Genomic DNA, 21935 nt, shown 5'->3' with positions numbered 1-21935 from the left:
GTTTGTCTTATTCCTCAAGTAGGAAATTAATCTATATTAATATATATTTCTGGAAACATGAATATTTATTAAAGCAAATAGCATAAAAGATGTAAATCTTACTTATATGTGTGGAATATTTAATGCGTGTTATGTGGATTTAGGATTTCATGTAAACTGTTCTAGATTACTTATTTCAAACAAAGAACCACCCTGAAGCATTGCAGATCCAGCTTTTGTTTAACTATGTTTTTCTGACCTTATTGTCTGTCTCCTGTTGCTGGGCAGGAATCAGAATGCTGGCTGCTGATTGGCTGAGTTTGTCAGCAGCTCTTGAACAGCCATTTAAATTCTTGAGCTTTTTGAGCAGGCAGATTGTAGGCTAAGACAAAACAGCTTCCCTTTGTTGTTTCATTGCTATGATCTCTTGCTAGAAAGAAGTGGGTGGAGGGGTCTGAAGCAGAGAAGAGACTAATGTTTTCATTTAAAGAAGAAGCTCGTTGGGCTTTCCTTAAAAATATTCAAAAAATAATTTACAAAAAATTTCCAAGCCAGAGAGACTTATTTGCAGGTAACACACCCTTCTCTGGTGACTTAAATGTACATTCCTATAGAAAAAGATTTTAGTAGTGATAGTATTTTCCCAGAGTTCTTGAATATACAGAGGCATTATTTTGACTCTCTTCCTCATGAAGAAAATACTTTGAGGAGAAACTAGTTCATCATGTTTTGCAGTTACTTTTAGACATGGCAGACATCTTCTGCCGTAAAATACCAATGCTTTTTTTTTGTGAAAATGAGTTACAGTCATGTGAAAGCTTTCTGATTTGAGTTGGCACCTGAAATACTAACATTTATTTTATAGAACAGTTTTATGAATGGCATCTTAGTTCTAGGTGAAAGTATTAAAATGGTCCTTGTAAATGTTTTGCTCTGGTATTACAGCCATGGAGACTTGTTTGCAGGTAACATACCCTTCTCTAATGTGTATCTTCCTTAAATATGCTTTGCTAATTCAAAATAGATTTTTAAAAGCAGATTGCTGATTGGTTTGTACAGATACGGCTGAACTAGTTCGAACTGATTGTTCATGCTTCTTCCTTATTGCTTTGTCTGTTTTTTATTATACTTAGAACCCATAAGATCTGGTAAATGGCTGTAGTGTGCTCCCTTGTGGGTATGGATGGTAGTTATTCTATAATTCTTTTTAGAGTGCTTTATTATTACTGAAGTTAATGACAATTTTATTAATAAAATCAGCATTTCTTAAATTATATTTATTTTTAAATATTATTTGGTGGTGGCAATTTAATATTAAATGTGAGGTTTACATGTTGGATTTTATATATATATATATTCTCTATATATATTTTATATATATATATTCTCTCTCTATATATAAAATACCAAAGGTATTTAAGAGTAATTTGTCTCAGACTCTTTATTCCTAAAAACATTATCCTGAATATTTAGATGATGATGGTTATAAAGTTTATTGAGTGCTTATTACCTTCCAAGTGCTTACTATATAGAATCTCATTTAGTTCTCATGGCAACCTCTGTGACAGGTGTTGATATTAGTCCCTTTTTAAGATAGCTGAAACTAAGAAATTGATGTTAGGTAATTTGCCCAGTCTCACACAGTAGGTTCCCTGGGAGAGTGGGAATTCAAATCTGTGAATCTGTCAACAGTATACAGAGTTCATATTCTTAATTGGGTTGTTAAAAGTTATGAATTATTTAAAGGAATGCTTTTAATGCAATTGGTAATAATTACCAGCTATCCATATAATATCTGAGAAATGTGGATATTATGAGGTTAAAGTCCAAAAGAATGGCCGTTCAGTATTTGGAAATACTTAATGGGTAACTGTTCTACTTATATTATGCATTTAATTATTTTGTAGTTTTGGAATCAGCAAGGAAAAGTGACAGCAAAATACAATGCATTGTATCTGTATCTTTTTGCTGAAAATTTTACAGTTAGCGTAACTTTGTAATGATGGGAAGGGAAAAACCTTGAAGGTGTGAAATTTTAGTCTGTAATTAAAAACTCCTAACATAGTGTCTATTACAGTTTTGTAGTGAGGTTTCTGTTTAAATGAAGAATAATTTTTCTAAATATTTAGTTATATAATTTAAATAAAATGGCTAGAAAGACTAAGAAATATATTCTAAGTAATTGGCGTAGAGTGAGAGAATGAATACAGAATGTATCACAGTCTAGAAATTCTCTGACAAAGTGGTAGATTCTCAAGCTGAATAGGCCTGCAGCAAAAAGGCTGGGCTTATTGTTTTATGCCCTTCAGCCAAAGACCAGCAGGAACACACTTGTAATTGAACAAGTCAGGTTTACTATTTGTTGCAGGGGGGAAACAGTGTTCACTATGGGGAAACTGTAAGGCACATCAGTCAGTAAGAGGATGTTAGAAAAAACCTGGTATAGGATTTGTGTATAGTAGAGTATAGGTTGGGTTATTTTGGGGAGCTATTAAGGAAGTAGATCCTTACCGTGTGTTGGGTGACATCAGGAAGTGGGGACACTTCTATACTTGGGTATCTCAATAAATTTTATCTGTATAGGGAGGACAGACTAATGCAAGATAAAGCTGTAATTGATGAAGAAGTAGCCATCACTCATCTAGTGAGGCGGGGTGTTTGGAATTTTGTGGGTTGCACAGTGACCTTGTCTGACTTGAATGTTCTCTGAGTTGGTTTTATGTCTAACCGGAGAACAGCATGGCTTAGCTGTAAGCATCGGATCAGTTAACAACATTGAGTCCTAACTGTGAGTATCGGTTGAGTTTCTAGACATCAGGGGCTGGCTTGCTTTCTTTCTCAGGCCAAAGCAAGTGTATTCTACCATATCATTCCTACTGGTGATGGTAATGTTAAGTGACTGTCCAGTGTGAAAACAGTATTCCTGCCTCCTGTACATCTTAGTCCTTAAAGGGATTTTGTTTTATTCTCCTATTGTTGATGACATTGTTTTTCTTCAGAACCAAATTGTTGCCCTCTTTTGCTTGCCTTTATTGCACTGGCTAGATGTTAATATGGAAATGGTTACTGGAAACTTCCTTGTTTTTTTTCTGATCTTATGTCAATATAAGACATGGTATCTTTAGTTTTCTTGGTAGATAACCTTTATCAGATTTGAGTAATTTTTCCTGTATTATTAGTTTCTGAAGTTGTAATTATGCATCAGTCTTGAATTTTGTCAAATGAATATTCTGTATTTGTTGAGGTAATCCTTTATTCATTTTCTCCCTCTGTTCTGTTTATGTGGTGAATTAAATAGCTTGATTTCTTTTTGTGGTTTTCTTTTTTTCTTAACAGAAATTCATTGTCTCAGAGTTCTGGAGGCTACAAATTTGAAATCGTGGTATTGTCATTGCCATTTCCCATTGAAGATGCTTAGGAGGGGTCTGTTCTAGGTCTCTCTCCTAGCTTCTGGCAGTTGCTTAGCTTGTGGTACCATAACATTAATTGTCACATGGCATTCTCCTAGTGTGCATGTCTGTCTGTGTCCAGATTTTCCCCTTTTTATAAGGACATCAATCATATTGGATTAGAGCTCACTGTAGTACCTTTATTTTACCTTTATTACCTCTGTAAAGGCCCTATCAAAGTAAGGTCACATTCTGAGGTATTGGGGCTTAAGACTCTACTATCTTTTTCTGGGGGTGTGGAGTGTGGGATGCTGCACAATTCAGTCAGTAATGAGTGTCTGATACCAGACACTCATTCTGTTTAGGCAAAACTCATCAGTTATATACTCCGGTGGGCAGGAGATAAAGCCAGAATGCTTCATGGCTTGTTGATGGTCAACACTGATTTTTGAATGTGAAATCAGCTTTGTATTTTTCTAAGTGAGTTTCACTTGGTCAGAATGCATTACCTTTTTAAGAAACCCACCTCTAAATAACTCAGAGATGGAAGAAGAAATCATGATGGAAATTAGAAAATATTTTAACAATAATGTAAATGAACCATTAAAATGTGAGATGCAACTAAAGTAGCTCTTAGAGGGAAATTTATAGCTTTATATGCATACATTGCAAAAGACGTAAGATTGAAAACAATGCTTAAGCTTGAATCTCAGGGAAAAAAAGGATGGCATGTTAAACTCTTTCCAAGAAAAAGTAAGAGAAAAGAAATAATAAATATTATAGGAAAAAAGTTAAAACAAGGAAGTAGATGTAAACTGAGAAATATCAGCTAAGATAAAGGTTCATACTTTAATAAGTAAATCGAATTGATAAAAATCTAGCACAACTTAATAAAGAGCACACTTTTAATAAAAGAGTATACACACACACACATGCACACATACACACACACACCCTTTGTATTTATTTTTTAGTTTTTTTGTAATGGCTTTATTTTAGAGATATAACCACATATCTACTATTCACCCATTTAAAGTACAATTCAATGATTTTTAGCATATTCACAGAGCTGTATAATCATCACCATAATCAATGTTAGAACATTTTCATAACTCTGTAAAGAAATCCTGTGCCCTTTAGCACCCACCCCTCATTTTCTCCAAAACCTTTCAACCCTGGGTAGTCACTGATCTACTTTCTGTCTCTATTGATTTGCCTGCTCTAGACATTTTATATAAATTGAATCATTCAGTATGTGGCTTTTCTGTTGCTGACTTCTGTCACTCAGCGTGTTTTTAAGGCTTGTGCATGCAGTAGCGTGTTCGGTACTTCATTCCTTTTTATGGTGGAAATGATACTCTCTTGTATGGGTATGCCACATTTTATTTATCCATTCTTCAGTCATGGAACGTTTAGGTTATTTCCAGTTTTGGGCCATTATGAGTAGTGCTTTTATAGAGCATTTGTGTACAGGTTTTTGTGTGGACATATGTTTTCACAAAATTGCTCGGTCATATGACACCGCTATATTTCACATGTTGTGGAACTGCCTGTTTTCCAACGCAGCTGCACCTTTTTGCAATCCCACTAGCATTGTATGAAAGTTCCAGTTTTTTCACATCCTTGGCAAGACCCATTCTCGTTGATTGCAGCTGTCCTGGTGTTTATGAAGTGTTATTTCATTGTGGTTTTGACTTGCGTTTCACTAATGACTAATGATGTTTCTTGCTTAAGAACTTTTGGTTTAGGAGTCTCTTTCAGGAAATGTTTGTTCAAGTTCTTTGACCATTTTAAAATTGGGTTATTTGATTTATTATTGAATTATAGCAGTTTTTATTTATTCTAGATTTAAAAGTCTGTATTCTATATAATTATATATTCTGTATTTTAAATATGAAAGTCTAGATTCAAGATAAAAGTCTCTTATCAGGCATATGATTTGCAAATATTTTCTCCCTGTGTATGAAATTTCCTTACATTCTTAATGGTAATATTTTGTTAATATGTTTATAGTTCTGCCATTCTAAATGTGCTTGGTTGCAAATGCAATCTTTCCTTACATGTTTCTTAATTATTCCTCCTTTTTCCTTTATCTCTATACCTGTTATTTCCCTACTGTTTTTATTCCTACACTTTTATTTTTCATTTTCTTCAGGTACTTCTTTTTAAACTTTATCTACCTTTTTTTTTTGCTTCTACATCTCCATATTCTGTGAATTCCATATTGAAAATGAAAACTTGTCCCTTTTCCCCCAATGCCTTCTAGTTGATTTTCTAGTAAAGTATAGCCATTATCGATTTTGTATTACACAGATGCAGTAAATATGAGAATTAGTATACAACCAGGAGGAAGTTTTCTATGTCTTTATTTAAACATTTCAGGAAGTGTGCTGCTTGCTTCTAACATCAGTATGTATTAGGTTAGGTGGCTTCTATTTCAGTGATTAAACTCTTTCTCTTTTTTCTTAAAGATTCAAAATGGAAAGTTTAGAAGAACCTCAGAAAAAAGTCTTTAAGGCTCGAAAAACGATGAGAGTGAGTGATCGTCAGCAACTTGAAGCAGTATACAAGGTCAAAGAAGAACTGTTGAAAACTGATGTCAAGCTGTTAAATGGCAACCATGAAAATGGAGATTTGGACCCAACCTCACCTTTGGAAAATATGGATTACATTAAAGACAAGGAAGAGGTGAATGGCATTGAAGAGATTTGTTTTGATTCTGAAGAAAGTAAAACAGAATGGAAAGAAACACCCTGTATCCTAAATGTTAATGTAAAAAACAAGCAGGATGATGATTTAAATTCTGAACCTTCGTCTCCCAATAATATAACTCTAGAACCAGACTCTAAACTGACTGCTGAACCAGTTTCTGGTGATCCAGCCCCTGGTGATCTGGATGCTAGAGATCCAGCCTCTGGAGTCCTGGCCTCTAGTGATTCCACCTCTGGTGATCCCACCTCTGGTGATCCCACCTCTGGTGATTCCACCTCTGGTGATCCCACCTCTGGTGATCCCACCTCTAGCGATCCCTCTTCTAGTGATGCTGCCTCTGGTGATGCCCCTTCTGATGATGTCCCCTCTGGTGATGCCGCCTCTGGTGATGCCACCTCTGACGATCTCTCCTCTGGCGATCTCACATCTAGTGATCCCCTCCCAGGTGAACCAGTCTCTGTTGCACCCATTTCTGGTGATTGTGCCTCTGATGATATAGCTTCTAGTGAAATAACTTCTGTTGATCTGGCTTCCGGAGCACAAGCTTCCATTGATCCAGCCTCTGATGATCTGGCTTCTGGTGCACTATCCTCTAGTGAACTGGCCTCTGATGATCTGGCCACTGGTGAACTGGCCTCTGATGAGCTGACTTCTGAATCAGTCTTTGATCGTACTTTTGAACCAAGTTCTGTACCAGTTTGTGAACCAGTTCCTGAAATTGACAATACAGAACCAAGTAGCAATAAAGATGATGATTTTCTTGAAAAAAATGGGGACGATGAAAAGTTAGAGCAAATTCAGAGTAAAGACTCATTGGATGAGAAAAATAAAGCTGATAGTAATATTGATGCTAATGAAGAAACTCTAGAAACAGATGATACAACTATTTGTTCAGATCGACCTCCTCAAAATGAAAAGAAGGTAGAGGAAGATCCTATCACAGAGCTTGCTCTTGGAGAAGATGCTATATCTAGCAGTATGGAAATTGACCAAGTTGAAAAGAATGAAGATGAAAATTCTGCAGATCTTGTAGGAAGCATTAGTGAAAATGTTACAGAAGATGACAAAAGTGAGAACATCTTGGAAAATACAGACTCTATGGAGACAGATGAAATCATTCCTATTTTGGAAAAGCTTGCACCTTCTGAGGATGAACTTACTTGCTTTTCCAAAGCGTCTCTCCTTCCAATCGATGAGACAAGTCCAGATTTGGAAGAGAAAATGGAAAGTTCTTTTGGTTCACCATCTAAACAAGAAAGTAGTGAGAGTTTGCCAAAAGAAGCCTTTTTGGTCCTCTCTGACGAAGAGGACATTTCAGGTGAAAAAGATGAGTCTGAAGTTATATCGCAAAATGAAACATGCTCTCCAGGTTAGCATATAACTTAAATTTTAAAGCTTTTTATTGACTTTAATTAACTGTTTAATAAAACATTATCATGCTTTAAATTTATTTTAGCTGCAGAGAAAGTTGAAAATAGTGATGACACTATAGAAAGATGTCTTAATTTCATAGAATTCAGATTTGCAGTGTATCTCCTCTGTGAGCAGCATTGTGCTAATACTAAGAAAGGAGATAGAGTAAGTAGAAAATATGCCTTTGTAGGCTGGAAATAGAGATGACGTAGAGCACCGTCACTGAAATAACAATTTAAGCCAGTACGTAATTGGCGTTGTAGCAGCTGTTCTTTCTTGGTATCATTTAGTGAATAGATAACTTAAAACTAAAAGCCTAATAGTTTAATCTCTTTGCTTCAAGCCTAACAAATTATATTTTTAATTAATATTCTCAATGAAATTCTATTCTTTAATATTCTTTGTCCAGGGAATGACGCCACCATTGTTGTAAGCCAGAAACCTTAAAGCTTGACTATCTGTATGATAAACACTTTACCCATTTGCTTCCTCAGCCTTTTTGGTTCTACCCAACCTATTCTTTTCCTCCTCATTTTCTGAATGAGCTCTCTATGAACCAGTTCTCTTACTTGTTATTGTCCCTCTATGTGGTTAGATCTCTGTTACTTTTAGGTTGATTTCCAACTCCTTGTGTAAAAGGTATATTAACGTTATGATTTGTTCAGTACCTGTCTCTACCATCTCTTGTATCATTACTAGAGCAAAAGAGAGTGAGAAAAATTCTGCCTTCTTTCATGGTCAACTCAAAAACACTACCCCTGTATGAAACTTTTTCAGCCTGAGGAAGACTGAGAAAGGCATGAATAACTTTCTGTTCTCATTATATCACATTCTTTTAGATTTAGACATCTATGAGAGAAGTGACCTTGCTAGCATAAAACACAGTCTAATTTGTTAAAAGAGAAAAAATGGAGGCAGATCTAAGAGACACAGAGACAATTTTCCCCCAAATATATCATACCAGCTTTTGGAAGTAGATTTTTTTCTTACTAAAAGATGACTTTTTTCTTTTTTTGACCAGGTGTGGTGGCTTATGCCTGTAATCCTAGGGCTTTGGGAGGCTGCGGCAGGCAGATTGCTTGAGCTCAGGAGTTCGAGACCAGTCTGGGCAACATGGCGAGACCTGTCTCTACAAAAAAAAATACAAAAATTAGCCAGATGTGGTGGCGCTTGTCTGTAGTCTTGGCTATACTTGAGGGGCTGAGGTAGGAGGATTGCTTGAACCTGGGAGGTCGAGGCTGCAGTGAGCCGAGATTGTGCCACTATACTCCAGCCTGGGTGACAAAGTGAGACCCTGCCTCCAAAAAAAAAAAAAAAAGATGGCAGTGAGCTGAGGTCATGCCACCGTACTCCAGCCTGGGTGACGAAGTGAGACCCTGCCTGAAAAAAAAAGAAAGGATGGCTTTTTATTTTCAAAGAGCATTCAACTAGCCTATATAAAGAGACAGACCAGGCCCTTCTTGGTTCTAGAGATTGGAAGATAGTATTTGCCCTGAAGATACACACGAGAATTAAATCGCAGGTCATTAAATACAAGGCTGCGAGTACGGTAATAATGTTAAATTGGTATTCTGGGAGTGCAGAGGAAGGTAACTTTATTAGAACACCAGATGTATTCAGGGATGTCTTGCCCCTTTCAATAACATAGAGTTTTTGTTTTGGTTTTGTGAGACAGGGTCTTGCTCTGTTGCCCAGGCTGGAATGCAGTGGCACAATCATAGCTCACTGTAGCTTTCACTTTCCTGGCTTAAGTTATTCTCCCACCTAAACCTCTCCTGAGTACCTCGGAATATAGGCATGTGCCACCACACTTAGCAAAGTTTTAATTTTTTCATAGAGACAGGGTCTTGCTATATTGTCCCTGCTGCTGTAACATAGGATTTTAATGAGTCTAATTCCTTTTTTTTTTTTATTGAGATGGAGTCTCACTCTGTCTCCAGGCTAGAGTGCAGTGACACGATCTTGGCTCACTGCAGCCTCTGCTTCTCAGATTTAAGCAATTCTCCTGCCTCAGCCTCCCAAGTAGCTGAGATTACAGGCATGCGCCACCATGCCCAGCTAATTTTTATATTTTTAGTAGAGACAGGGCTTCACCATATTGGTCAGCCTAGTCTTGAACTCCTGACCTCATGATTCACCCACCTTGACCTCCCAAAGTGCTGGGATTACAGGTGTGAGTCACTGCACCCGGCCAAGTCTAATTCCTTTCAATGGCAGCTCCATCCTACTTGCTCAGGCCAGAAACCTTGGAACCATTTTTATTTTTTCTTTTACGTCCCATATTCAGTCCACCAGGAAATTCTGTTGGTATTACTTACTATCTTAATAGATCTAGGATTCAATTCACAACTGCTATTACTCCTGCTCTGAGTCACCATCATCAGGCCAAAACGGTGCCTGGCACATAGTAAGTGCCAGTAAATATTTGTAAAGTGAATGAATAATAGGTAATATAAGAGAAGCGTATCACCAAGGACCTTGATTATAATGCTAAAGCTTTATGATAGCATTGGAATGCCAGTAAAGGAGTTCAAGTAGCGGAAAATGAAATTTACATTTTGGAAAGATAATAGGTGACAGTGTTGAGAATGAACTTCATTCATCCATTCAAAAAGTGTTTATACAGAGTGCAGCACTAGGACAAGTCCTTAAAAAAGCCTTATAATTTATTTTTTTTAAGTCTGTGTAAGAAAGTTAAAAAATCAAATTGCAACTTGCGATTTAATGAGTTTATACACCTGACCCTTAAGTCAGAATCTTGATATTGGAGGTCATCCCACACAAGGCAGTTAACTGCTGAGAGATGAATATTAAGTCATCTTTGACTTAATATTGCATACTTTGAAAATTCAGAGTTGGGAACATTATTGCCTTTAATCTGACGGTATGCTATTAGCAGGGCAAACTTCATGATAGATTTAATTTCTTGGCTCATAACTAAGCTTTTATTTTATATCTTTTCCCCTTCCTCTAAAGGTAGTTTTGTGTACTTTCTGTTCAAGAAAGGTTTCTTAATTGTTTCTTAAAGTATACTCTGTTCTCTTTTTATGAATCTGTTGTATGTCCTTTACCTTGCTGTACAGTATACCTGCTGAAATGTTACTTAAATAAATGCCTTTGTTCTTGATTAATTTTTAATGTTCTCAGAACACAGAATTATTAGCTGAGGTACTAAAGTCTCACTTCAATACTGCTCTTCCTTTTAGCTGCTAACATCTAGAGTGTCCTAAAAGGAAAATAGCATAACCTTTCTGTCATTTCAGGCACTTGTTTAGCAAATATTTGAAATAGCAGTTATGATGAGCATTAGCAGCAGCAAGAAATAATGAAAGAGAACAAAGCAAATAGAAAAGCTATTTTAATTTTACAAAAGTAGAAGAAAGAAGTCAAAAAGTGTTGCATATATACCTTAGTAAGCCTAGAGACACTGTTGAATTGTGGCATAGTTCTGATATAATTGATAACTCACTAAATTATTAAAATGATAGTCTGTTTAAGGAGAATAGTAAAATAAAGATTTATCTTCCTGGGAATGTTCCAACACTAGAGGATTTGCATCTCCATACCATATACTTTCCTCTAGCTACTAATTACTCTCTTTCAGAGCCATTTTTCAACTTATATAAACAAAGCTAGCACCGTTTTTTCTTCTCTTAACCCTTCCATTTAACTGGATTTTGATTTCTGCCTTGCTAGCTGCCCCACTTTTAATTTTTCTCAGTGAAATGATATTGATGACCATGCTGGTAAATCTGGGGACATCCTTTCTTTGTCTTACCTGTTCTTCCATACTTGGATGTGCTCTTAATAATAGTCTTCTGTCTTCAGACCCTCCTTAGCTGTTAGGAGCATTTAGGTTACTGCATTCTCTGTCTTCTCATTTTTGGTCCTTCTCATTCTATTTCCATGGAAAATAGGGATAGGCCTTCTCCACGTTCTTCTTTTTCTTAAATGTAAGATTTTTGAAGACAAATATCTGTTTTAGAGTGAACCAGAGCTTACATTAAACACTGACATAGTTTCCTTCCAGATTTTATTTCAGATTAAAAAAAAAAATCTGGTTGATGTTTTCTCCCCCTTGCTCATTGGATCTTTAACATAAATAAAATAAACATAAACTGATTCTAATGAGGATAATTACCTTAGACTAGAATTTGGGACTTCCTTCTATTTTTGCTTAGGTTAGTATTGATAGAAGTGGCATGATTTAGTCAATTTACTGATAATTTGTCACAGTTGTGTTCAGTTAAAATTCTTTATCATCTCAATCCATTTATATTTAGCTATTGTACTTGGCTTCTCTTTGTGGAGCTTCTTAGTTCTATACACTAGTATGCAAATTGTAGATTTTTACTTTCAGAGTTGAGGAAGACCAAAGATGAAGTAGATTTTGGAAGGAGGAGTACAGGAGGAAGATCATTTTCAGATGAGTACTGTTGTCTGAGTTAGATGTGTAAGTCTGGATTTCAGATCAGTGACTTGATTTGTATTAGAAAAATATAGTAGATAGGCCTGGCGCGGTGGCTCAAGCCTGTAATCCCAGGACTTTGGGAGGCCGAGGCAGGTGGATCACAAGGTCAAGAGCTCAAGACCATCCTGGTCAACATGGTGAAACCCCGTCTCTACTAAAATTAGCTGGGCATGGTGGCGCGTGCCCGTTATCCCAGCTACGCAGGAGGCTGAGGCAGGAGAATTGCCTGAACCGGGGAGGTGGAGGTTGGAGTGAGCCGAGATCGCGCCATTGCACTCCAGCCTGGGTAATGAGAGCGAAACTCCATCTCAAAAAAAAAAAAAAAAGAAAAATATAGTAGATAGTATGTACCTATTAAGTGAAGTCAGGTGACAAGGTGAACTCTGCTCAGAGTGAGTCTACATGGAGAAAAGATCTGAGAACTGAGCTTCTGGCATTTGAGTGTTTAGAGGTTTGGGAGATGAGGAAGAACCAACAAAGGAGCTGAGAAAGAGCAGCTCTTGGGCTAGGAAGAGAATGGAGAGATTCTGGTGATTCCGAAGCCAAGCAAAGACACTGTTTTGAGGAGGGAGTAAGGGAACTGTTTACCTATATCAGATGTTGCTGTGTGTGCTTGTGAGATGAAGAGAAGTATTTAACAACCTGGAGATCATTGGTGACTTTTACAAGGGGCAGTTTTGGTGAGTGCTGGAGTGGAAAACCTGATTCAGGTTCAAGAGAGAATGGGGGGAGGAAGAATTGGAGATAATAAAATACAAGTTTCCCCCACTAGGTTTTGCTTTTTATAAGAGTGCAAAAATTCACATAGAAGCTATTATTTGCCACTCTGTATTGGTTAAATAAAACTAAAAATGTCTGGAAAAGTCACATTATCACTCATGCCTAATTTTTCTGATAGGTCTTGTTAAATTGAGAATCTTTGTAGGTTTATTTGCCTTTTGTAGTTCCTTGTTTATGAATTGCCTGTTCATCCCCCTTGCCCATTTTTCTAATGGGTATTATCTTTAATTAGTCTGTAGGAATTTCTTGTTTTGTTAAAAATATTTTCACAGAGGCCTGTAATCTAAAGCAGGGAATTGGTAGACTGGTCTGTGAGCCCTGTTTTTGTAAACAAAGTTTTATTGAAACATAGCTATGATAATTTGTTGACATGTTACATAGCACTTATTGCTGATTTCTGCAGCAAGGACAGAATTAAGAGGTTGGGTCAGAGACCATGTGGCTAACAAGTTTGAAAATATCTATTTTTTGGCACTTACAGAAAAGATTTGACAATCTCTGATCTAAGGCAATGGTTTTTGTCCATTTTTTCTTAGAACAAAGTTCTGTAAAGTATAATTCTGCAATGGGAAACTAAGTCCCCTAATGTAAATTCTATTTTGTAATCCTTTAAAAATACACTTTTCTACCTTTACTTAACAGCACTTTATTAAAGATAATAGTCATCTGATAAGTATTAAACATCTAATTTGTCTCAGCTATTTCTCAAAAGTTTTTGGGGTTACCAAAATTGTGAGATCTGATGTCTGCCCTCAGTGAGCTTACTGTCTAGTATGCTTGAAAGGAAAGAATATCACACATGGAACTGTGAGAACTTGCCAAATTGCGATGAGGTTATACTCAAGAAAATCGTAACAGAAACTTATCTGTGAGTAAGGAAAGATTCTAATAAAGACATTCTTAACCTATTTGGATGAGTTTCAGGAGTCCCAGGAACTACCTGAAATTACTTCTAAAGTTGTCTGTGTACCACCTGTGATTATTACTCTGGGTTGAAGGAGACCCATTCTCAGTTTTTCTTCAGGCTTTGGGGACAAAATCAAATTAAAGAATGTAAGGCCATTTTTTAAATCCCAAGTTTTGTCTGTTAAATAAAACTCTAACATATATTTTAATTCTATGAATCCTGAGTATTTTGATTTAAGTGTTGGGAATCCAGTAATATCTTCTAGGCATATATGGAAACTGGGGTTGGGTGATAGGAGGAGGTTTTTGAATAAAATGAAGAAATCTCAAGCTGGAGCTTGACTTATGGAGAGGAAACTAACATGTATAAAAGAGGCAAACCAAACCAGGCCAGTTTACTCTGCTGTGTTCTGCATCTATGGGTTGGAGTTACCCTAATTGGAGCCATGGCTAATTTTGTGCTTTCTGTGATGTGAGGATTTGCTGAATAAAGACTATCTAAACCTTTTATCTCAAGCAACCCAGTTACTCTTGTCTCTCTTGAAACTCTGGGGACTAGGAAGCTCAGGAGTTACCAATACTCAGTATTAAATCAGGAAGATATGGAAAAATATATATAGAAAAAAATATGTTATAATGAGTTTTTGATCTGTTTATAAGAAAGCAAACAAATTTTTATTTCATTGAAACTGAGGTTGAGAGATGATGTCTTAAAACACTTAAAATTAGCAAAGGGTAGTAAATGGAAAGTTAATTTTCAAATAATTTATTTTAAAGTTCAAAAATAGTTTTAGTAATCCTGTTAGCTTATTGTTTATCTTAGAGTGAAAAAAATACTTCTAGCCCCTTAATAGGTATTTGCCAGTGATCCTCATCTCTGCCTATTTTTACCTAAAATATCTTTAAAATGTTTTTTAATCTTGACTTTTGCTGTTAGGGCTGTTGTGATTAAAAACTCTGATGATCCGAGAAGAAATGTCATCTCAGAATCTTTATATAGTTTATAATTGCTTATGATGATCCGAGAAGAAATGTCATCTCAGAATCTTTATATAGTTTATGATTGCTTATTTACTATTAGTTGGAGAACATAATGAAACGTAGCATGCTTAACTAAAGCCACTGAGAAGCAAGATGCAGTGACATAAGGGGGAAAAATAGAAGTCAAGCATCTTAGTGATGTTTCGTAGCTCTCTTATTCCTCATTTAATGAGTAGGTTAGTTGAAGAGCCATTTATTGATTTACTAAAAGAACATTTCTGGTACCTCTTGGATTTTATTTAATATAATTGAATAGACATTTTTAACAATATCTTTTGGCAACACTGTTAAGTTGTTACATTTTATATGACTAATGAAAATTAACCCTTCTGGGTTAGTTTATATTTAGCTATTGTACTTGGCTTTATATTTTATATGACTAATGAAAATTAACCCTTCTGGTTTAATTTATATTTAGCTATTGTACTCATGAAAATTAACCCCACTGGGCCAGGCACTGTAGCTCATGCCTGTAATCCCAGCACTTTGGGAGGCCAGGGCGGGTGAATCACCTGAGGTCAGAAGTTGGGAGACCAGCCTGCCCAACATGGGGAAATGCCATCTCTACTAAAAATACAAAAAAATTAGCCAGGTATGATGGTAGGTGTCTGTAATCCCAACTACTCAGGAGGCTGAGTCAGGAGAATTGCTTGGACCCTGGTGGCAGAGGTTGCAGTGAGCTGAGATCATGACACTGCACTCTAGCCTGGGCAACAAGAGCGAAACTCCATCTCAAAGCAAAAAAAGAAAGAAAAGAAAAGCCGGGTGCGGCGGCTCACGCCTATAATCCCAGCACTTTGGGAGGCCGAGGAGGGTGGATCACGAGGTCAAGAGATCGAGACCATCCTGTTCAACAAGGTGAAACCCCATCTCTACTAAAAATACAAAAATTAGCTGGGCATGGTGGCGCGTGCCTGTAGTCCCAGCTACTCGGGAGGCTGAGGCAGGAGAATTGCTTGAACCCAGGAGGCGGAGGTTGTGGTGAGCCAAGATCGTGCCATTGCACTCCAGTCTGGGTAACAAGAGTGAAACTCCGTCTCAAAAAAGAAAAAAAAAATTAACCCTTCTGAATGTTTTCCTCATCAATTTGATGACAAAAAATACAGTTTACAGTTTGAGATTATATTGTGACTATTTAACAGCTATTAAGCACCTAGCTCAGTTGTTGTTATCAAAGTAGGTATATATTTAAAGTCTTTATTATAGTTGGAATGGCCTTTCCATTCCTTGTTTATGAACTCTCTATTCCATAAGAATTAAAGTAACTTAATGATTCAACCTGTATGTTTAACATATTAGGTGTTTTGAATTTTCCAGTAGTTTGGAATTTTTATGGTAATTGTCATGGCCACTATTTTAATTATTGAATGTAAAGGAATCAAAATGCTCTACAGCAGTTGTTTTCATGTTTTATTAATGTTATTGGTGACAGAAAATTACTAAATAATTTTTTAAAATTACTTAAAATCTATATTAAGATTAAATCTCATGTGGAATTTGCTGTGAATTGCTGAACAGTTGAATGTGGACTTGATCATTCATTCTACCAGTTTATACTCCTCTTTTTCCTTCCCCAAATTTTACATTTTGTGACTCTGATTTTATAAAAGGTTAGTTTTGCAACTGGATAGTGACTAAAAATGTAAATTAGTGAGCTGTTAGGAATTCCAGTACAAGTAAGATTTCCTTTTCTGTATTTGTTAACAGCAGAAGTAGAAAGTAATGAAAAGGACAACAAACCTGAGGAAGAAGAGCAAGTAACACATGAAGATGAGGAAAGACCTTCTGAGAAAAGTATGCATGTGTAAACAAACTTGACCTTGCTTGAAAAATAATAATTCTTTGTTTCTGTATTTACAACCATGGAATATTCTTTTTTGACCATGAAATGATTGTAAAATTTTGCAATTTAAGAAAGCCAAATTATATCATTTTGTTGACGTTAACTGAAGTATTTCTGAAAGTATTCTTCATATACCTCAATCTTTAATTTTGTTTGTTTATACTTTTTATTGTTCCACAGAAAGATTCAGCTTAAAATTTGCCAAGGTACTGTGTTTTGAGATAAATTGCTTTAGATTTAAGTTTAGAGAATGAAACTACAAGAATTTTGTATGGGCTAATATAAGTGAATGGAAGGGTGTATTTTAGTCTAGTTAAGGTTCTTTTTCTTTATGAGGCCGGATGTAGTGGCTCACACCTGTAATCCCAGAACTTTGGGAAGCCAAGATGGGAGGATTGCTTGAGGCCAGGAATGCAAGACCAACCTGGGCAACATAGCAAGAACCTGTCTCTACAGAAAAAATATTTGAATTAGCCAGGCATGGTGGCACACACCTCTAGTCCTAGCTACTTGGGAGGCTACAGTGGGAGGACTGCTTGGGTCCAGGAATTCAAGGTTCCAGTGAGCAGTGATCGAGCCACTGTACTCTTTCATAGAATGACACTTTGTGAAAGAGAAAGAGAGAGAGAGAAAGAAAAGAAAAAGGAAAAGAAAAGAGAGAAGAGGAGAGAGGGAGAAAGAAAATGAGAGAAAGAAAAAAGAGAAAGAGAAAGAATAAAAGAAGGAAGAGAGGGAGGAACAGAGAAAGGGAGGGATTTTTTTAGCTTAATAAGAAAGTGGGGGAAATGATGGACTAAGTGTCCTTAGATTTTTAGAGAGGTCATTGGACTAGAAGTCAAGAAAGCTGGGTTCTGTAACTCTCCTGTCATGCTGCTCTCCAGATATGACTGTGGGTAAGTCATGATTATGAGATAAATTGTAGAATTGAGTGGATTTAAAAAGTAGGCACATAGATACAAATATAGAGTGATATAGAGTTGGATAGGCATGGTTACATAAAAGCATTTGTGTTTAAAAAGTGTGGAGAGACTAGTACTTTAATTTTTTTAGTTATTGAATAAGAAACCAAATACTATTTGCTTATGATTCCAGAATATTAAGAGTATTTGAAACAAATTTTCTAAGCGAAGTCTTCTAGTCTATATTTTTTATAAATACTTCTAATGACATTAATTTTATTTTTATTTGAAATTGATTAGGATATGTTAATAACTATTACTATGCTAGTTTTGTAAGGCTGATGATTAAGAATTTTTTCTTGTACTTACAGAGGAAAAAGAAATAATTAAGCTGTGTATAGTTAAAACTCTGACATGAGAATGAATACTGTATTTTGTCAGAGGATTCATGTGCAGTGTGGCATTTAGTTACAGGAATGAAGATGAGATGATTTCATCTACCTTCTTCATGACACAATTGTTAGGCAGTTCTCCTTCCTAATATGAAGATTTCAAGGAACTTCTGTGTTCACAGTGTGCATTGCTTGACTGTCGGGCGGTTCTTACTTAGTATATTGACAGTCATTTCAAGTTTTAAGCTAAAAGCTGTATACCTACTTTTCTGATCTCCAAATCAAAAATAGTTGATTGAAAACTCTATCGTGATAGAAACAATATTTTGCTGAGGATGGATAATATATATGCATTAAGAGCTATAAGAAAAACACCCCAGTGTGATCATTGTTGTTTTTCTTCTCAGATGAATTTTCCAGACGAAAACGTTCTAAATCAGAAGACATGGACAATATACAGTCTAAACGTCGTCGATATATGGAAGAAGAATATGAGGCAGAATTTCAAGTAAAGATTACAGCCAAAGGAGATATTAACCAGAAACTTCAGAAGGTATTGTGTAGATTATAAGTTATAAACCACATTGAATAAATAGTACCACTGTCTGTCCTCTTCTAGGTTTTTGACATTATTCTGTATTTTATTGACGTAATCTGGTTTATCATATAAACAAATAACTTAAAGAAAGTGGTTGAGCTTGTAAAGTCGATTACTGGCCTGATGTGGTGGGTGGTTCACACCTGTAATCCCAGCCTTTTGGGAGACTGAGGTGGATCATTTGAGGTCAGGAGTTTGAGACCACCCTGACCAACATGGTGAAACTCCATCTCTACTAAAAATACAAAAATTAGCTGCATGCTGTGGTGGGTGCCTGTAATCCCAGCTACTTGGGAGATTGAGGCAGGAGAATCACTTGAACCCGGGAGGTGGAGGTTTCAGTGAGCTGAGATCATCCCATTGTACTCCAGCCTGGTAACAGAGCAAGACTTCCTTTTAAAAATAAATAAATTAATTAAAAAGTCTATTACTATTCTTGATAATTTAATTTTAAAATTTCTTCTGACTTCTTTTTGGCTACATCTTTTTTTTAAAAGATGGTTATAATTATCAAAACAGAAGGGAGAGTAGATGACATTTTTCTTTATTTGCTTTGGTAACAAAACGGAATGTTGTTTTTCAGCTTTTCTTTTTTTCTCATATGGAACGTAATCTTATTGTGAAAAGGAAATGTTAGAGTTTTAAATGCAAACATTTTAATCTTTATAAAGCTGGTTTCATGGTTATAACCCTGTACATTCTAGTCTCTTTATTGTGCACTTTAGAGTTAGTATAAAAATGGTAGAGACAGGGCTTTAGAAGGACTAGAGAAAGGAATATTTAAAGTACAGACTTTGACATTCTCCCTACATCTGTTTGACTAGAGATAGAAATAATGAAAATATTCAGTATTTTATATGTTTTTCAACATGTGTTCACAAATGTTTGTACAAATGCTTTTTTTTTAGAGAGGAATATTAAATGGTGATAACTAGTTTTTCAAGGTCTTATATATTTAACGATGACATTTAATAATAAATGTTTTTAGATCAAAATTCTTCCAGTAAGATATAGCATACTTATTTGTACTTTGTAGAAAAAGGAATAGTGAGGCAGTAAAAACTCCCAGTGCTTTTTTCCCCCCCCAGTTTCTTTTTATTTGATGTATGGATAATGATACTTATTCAGTCTTTGTTATAGAGCTGTTAGGCTTATGAAGGTAGTTATGTGAAATAATTTTGAAAACTGCTGTGTCCTGAGAGTTTACTTCTTTGCACGGTGTTACTCAAGTATGGCTCATGGGCTTGTTTGTTGTGGACCCATAATGAGAATATGGAAACTTTAAGGTAGGCATTTAGAAGTGTTATAGAATTCAATGTTAGAGTGTCATTCTTAATGCGTCTCACAAAAATCAGTAGTTGTAACAGATTAGAAGTTCTAAAAACTGGTCCTTTAAGTGGTTTCCTTTAAGTGCTGTGAGCATGATACGGAGGGCATATGGGGACAAAATAATGAAACTTCAAATTATTTTCAAAATTTTACTGTCTGGAAATTTTCTATTTTTAGTATGTATTACCCTCTTGAAGTAGATTATATATATATAAAAGTGGAAGATTTCAGCAGGTGGTATTGTGTTATAGATTCTAGTATGTATTATTCATGAAATTGGTTAATTTATCAATTCTATCTTCTTGGCAGTTAAGAACGTTTGCTGTTTATTGCTTGCTGGAGTGCCTTCTCGGCATAATGAAGGAATATTTGTTTCTTTTAGGTTATACAGTGGTTGCTGGAAGAAAAATTGTGTGCGCTGCAGTATGCTGTATTTGATAAGACTTTGGCAGAATTGAAAACACGAGTGGAAAAGATTGAATGTAATAAGAGGCATAAAACAGTTCTTACTGAACTACAGGTTTGTACATGGACTTGAATTGTATACTCCTTGTGTCATTGTTTTTATAACTTATTTTCTGGGATTTATGTTTGAAATTGACTATAAAATACATTTAAATTCTAAATATAAGAAGTAAAAGGAGTCTGTTTTAGTTTACCAGGGGTCCTGTAAAGAAAGGGCAATAAACTGTGTGGTTTAAACAGTAGTAGAAATATTCTGTCTCACGGTTCTGGAGGCTAGAAGTTGAAGGTCAAGGTGCCAACAGTATAGATTCTTTTTGAGGGCTGTGCGGTGAGGAAGAAGCTGTTCTATGCCTTCACTCTAGCTTCTGTTGGTAGGCGGACAGTCTTTGGCATCATAGAAACATCACCCTGATCTCTGGCTATATCTTTACATGGTGTTGTCGTTGTATGTATGTTTGTAAATTTCTCCTTTTTAAAAGGACACCAGTTATTGGAGTAGGGGCCCACTATACTCCAGTATGACTTCATCTTAACTAATTACCTCTGCAGTGACCTTCTTTACCAATAAGGTCACAGTCTGAAATCCTGGAAGTTCAGACTTCAATATATGAACCTTTAGGGGACATAGTTCAAACCATAACAGAGGCTCAGAAGTTACTGGATCTAACTTTGTGCCTCATAATTTTTTCCCCAGTCACTGAAGAAAGGCTGTCAATTAGCATGCTATAATAAGTACCAAATAATACTTGTTAGGGATTCTTTTTATGTTAATCCACTTCCTTTCATGGACCTTAGGTTTTAAAGATGTTAGTTTACTAACATGTATTTATTACTTTCTACTTTTCATCTTTTATTAAGTACAACTATATTTTAACATATACCAGAGCTTCTGATGAGCTGAAATGAGCACATAGTAGTGTGGTATAGTAATCTACTTTATTTAAAAGCTAAAAGCTGGTATTTGAATCAATGCATTCATTCTGTCATAAATAAGTATATGATTCCTATTGGGCTATTTTATATATGAGCATAGTCCGAAGATGCTTAGTAGTAAACCATGTAGAGGGCCTTATTTTGCAGATGAGGGGAAAGTGGCCCCTAGAGGTGAAATCACTTTTTCAGTTATGAATGAAATTTTCGTTAAATATGATTAGAATTTAAGTGTACCTCCTAGACTCAAAGTTATTTTCTAGGTTTCATACTGTTAATTTTGTTTCATGTAAGATAAAGTCTTTGTACTAATTTTGTAGTGAACCATTTAGGAATCCACTAGTTCTGCTTCTCACCTTTAGCAGATCTTTCTATAATGATAGCGTTATCTTTTTTTTTTTCGAGGCAGGGTTTCACTCTGTTGCCCAGGCTGGAGTATGGTGGCACAGTCTCAGCTCACTGCAGCTTCTGCCTCCCAGCCTCAAGCGATCATCCCATCTCAGCCTCCCAAGTACCTGAGACTACAGGCAGGAGCCAAGTTGTATTTTTTGTAGAGATGGGGTTTCGCCATGTTGCCTAGGCTGGTCTTGAACTCCTGGGCTCAAGTAGTCTTCCCATCTCGGCCTCCCAAAGTGCTGGGATTACAGACATGAGCCATCGCACCCGACCTATCTAATTATTAAACTCTATTTTTCTAGTACTGTTTAAAAATTTGAATTACATCTGAAAATGCCTGACGATTTGAAAGAATAATTTTATTCATTGTTTCTCATCACACCCATGGGTGC

General features: G+C 35.9%; 1 protein-coding gene across 17 annotated transcripts in view; it reads left to right on the top strand.

Annotated features, from left to right (window-relative positions):
- ATF7IP (activating transcription factor 7 interacting protein) overlaps positions 1-21935 on the top strand; it is a 126865-nt gene that overhangs the window by 50800 nt on the left and 54130 nt on the right. For 7 of the 17 annotated variants that reach the window (XM_078338280.1, XM_002752118.7, XM_078338282.1 and 4 more), the window contains 4 exons: positions 5840-7449; positions 16399-16485; positions 18233-18378; positions 20135-20272. In XM_078338280.1, the coding sequence (XP_078194406.1) occupies positions 5847-7449; positions 16399-16485; positions 18233-18378; positions 20135-20272 (1974 nt within the window). In that variant the 5' untranslated portion in view covers positions 5840-5846. Of the gene's footprint in view, positions 1-356; positions 945-5839; positions 7450-16398; positions 16486-18232; positions 18379-20134; positions 20273-21935 lie in introns of those variants that run through there. The other 10 variants (XM_078338283.1, XM_009003296.5, XM_078338287.1 and 7 more) reach the window with 5 other exon arrangements.

This window comes from Callithrix jacchus, chromosome 9 (assembly GCF_049354715.1).
Source record: "Callithrix jacchus isolate 240 chromosome 9, calJac240_pri, whole genome shotgun sequence".
In the NCBI taxonomy this organism is placed as follows: domain Eukaryota; kingdom Metazoa; phylum Chordata; class Mammalia; order Primates; family Cebidae; genus Callithrix; species Callithrix jacchus.
Note: the sequence above shows the minus strand (reverse complement) of the source record. Positions and strands in the feature narration are given on the sequence as shown.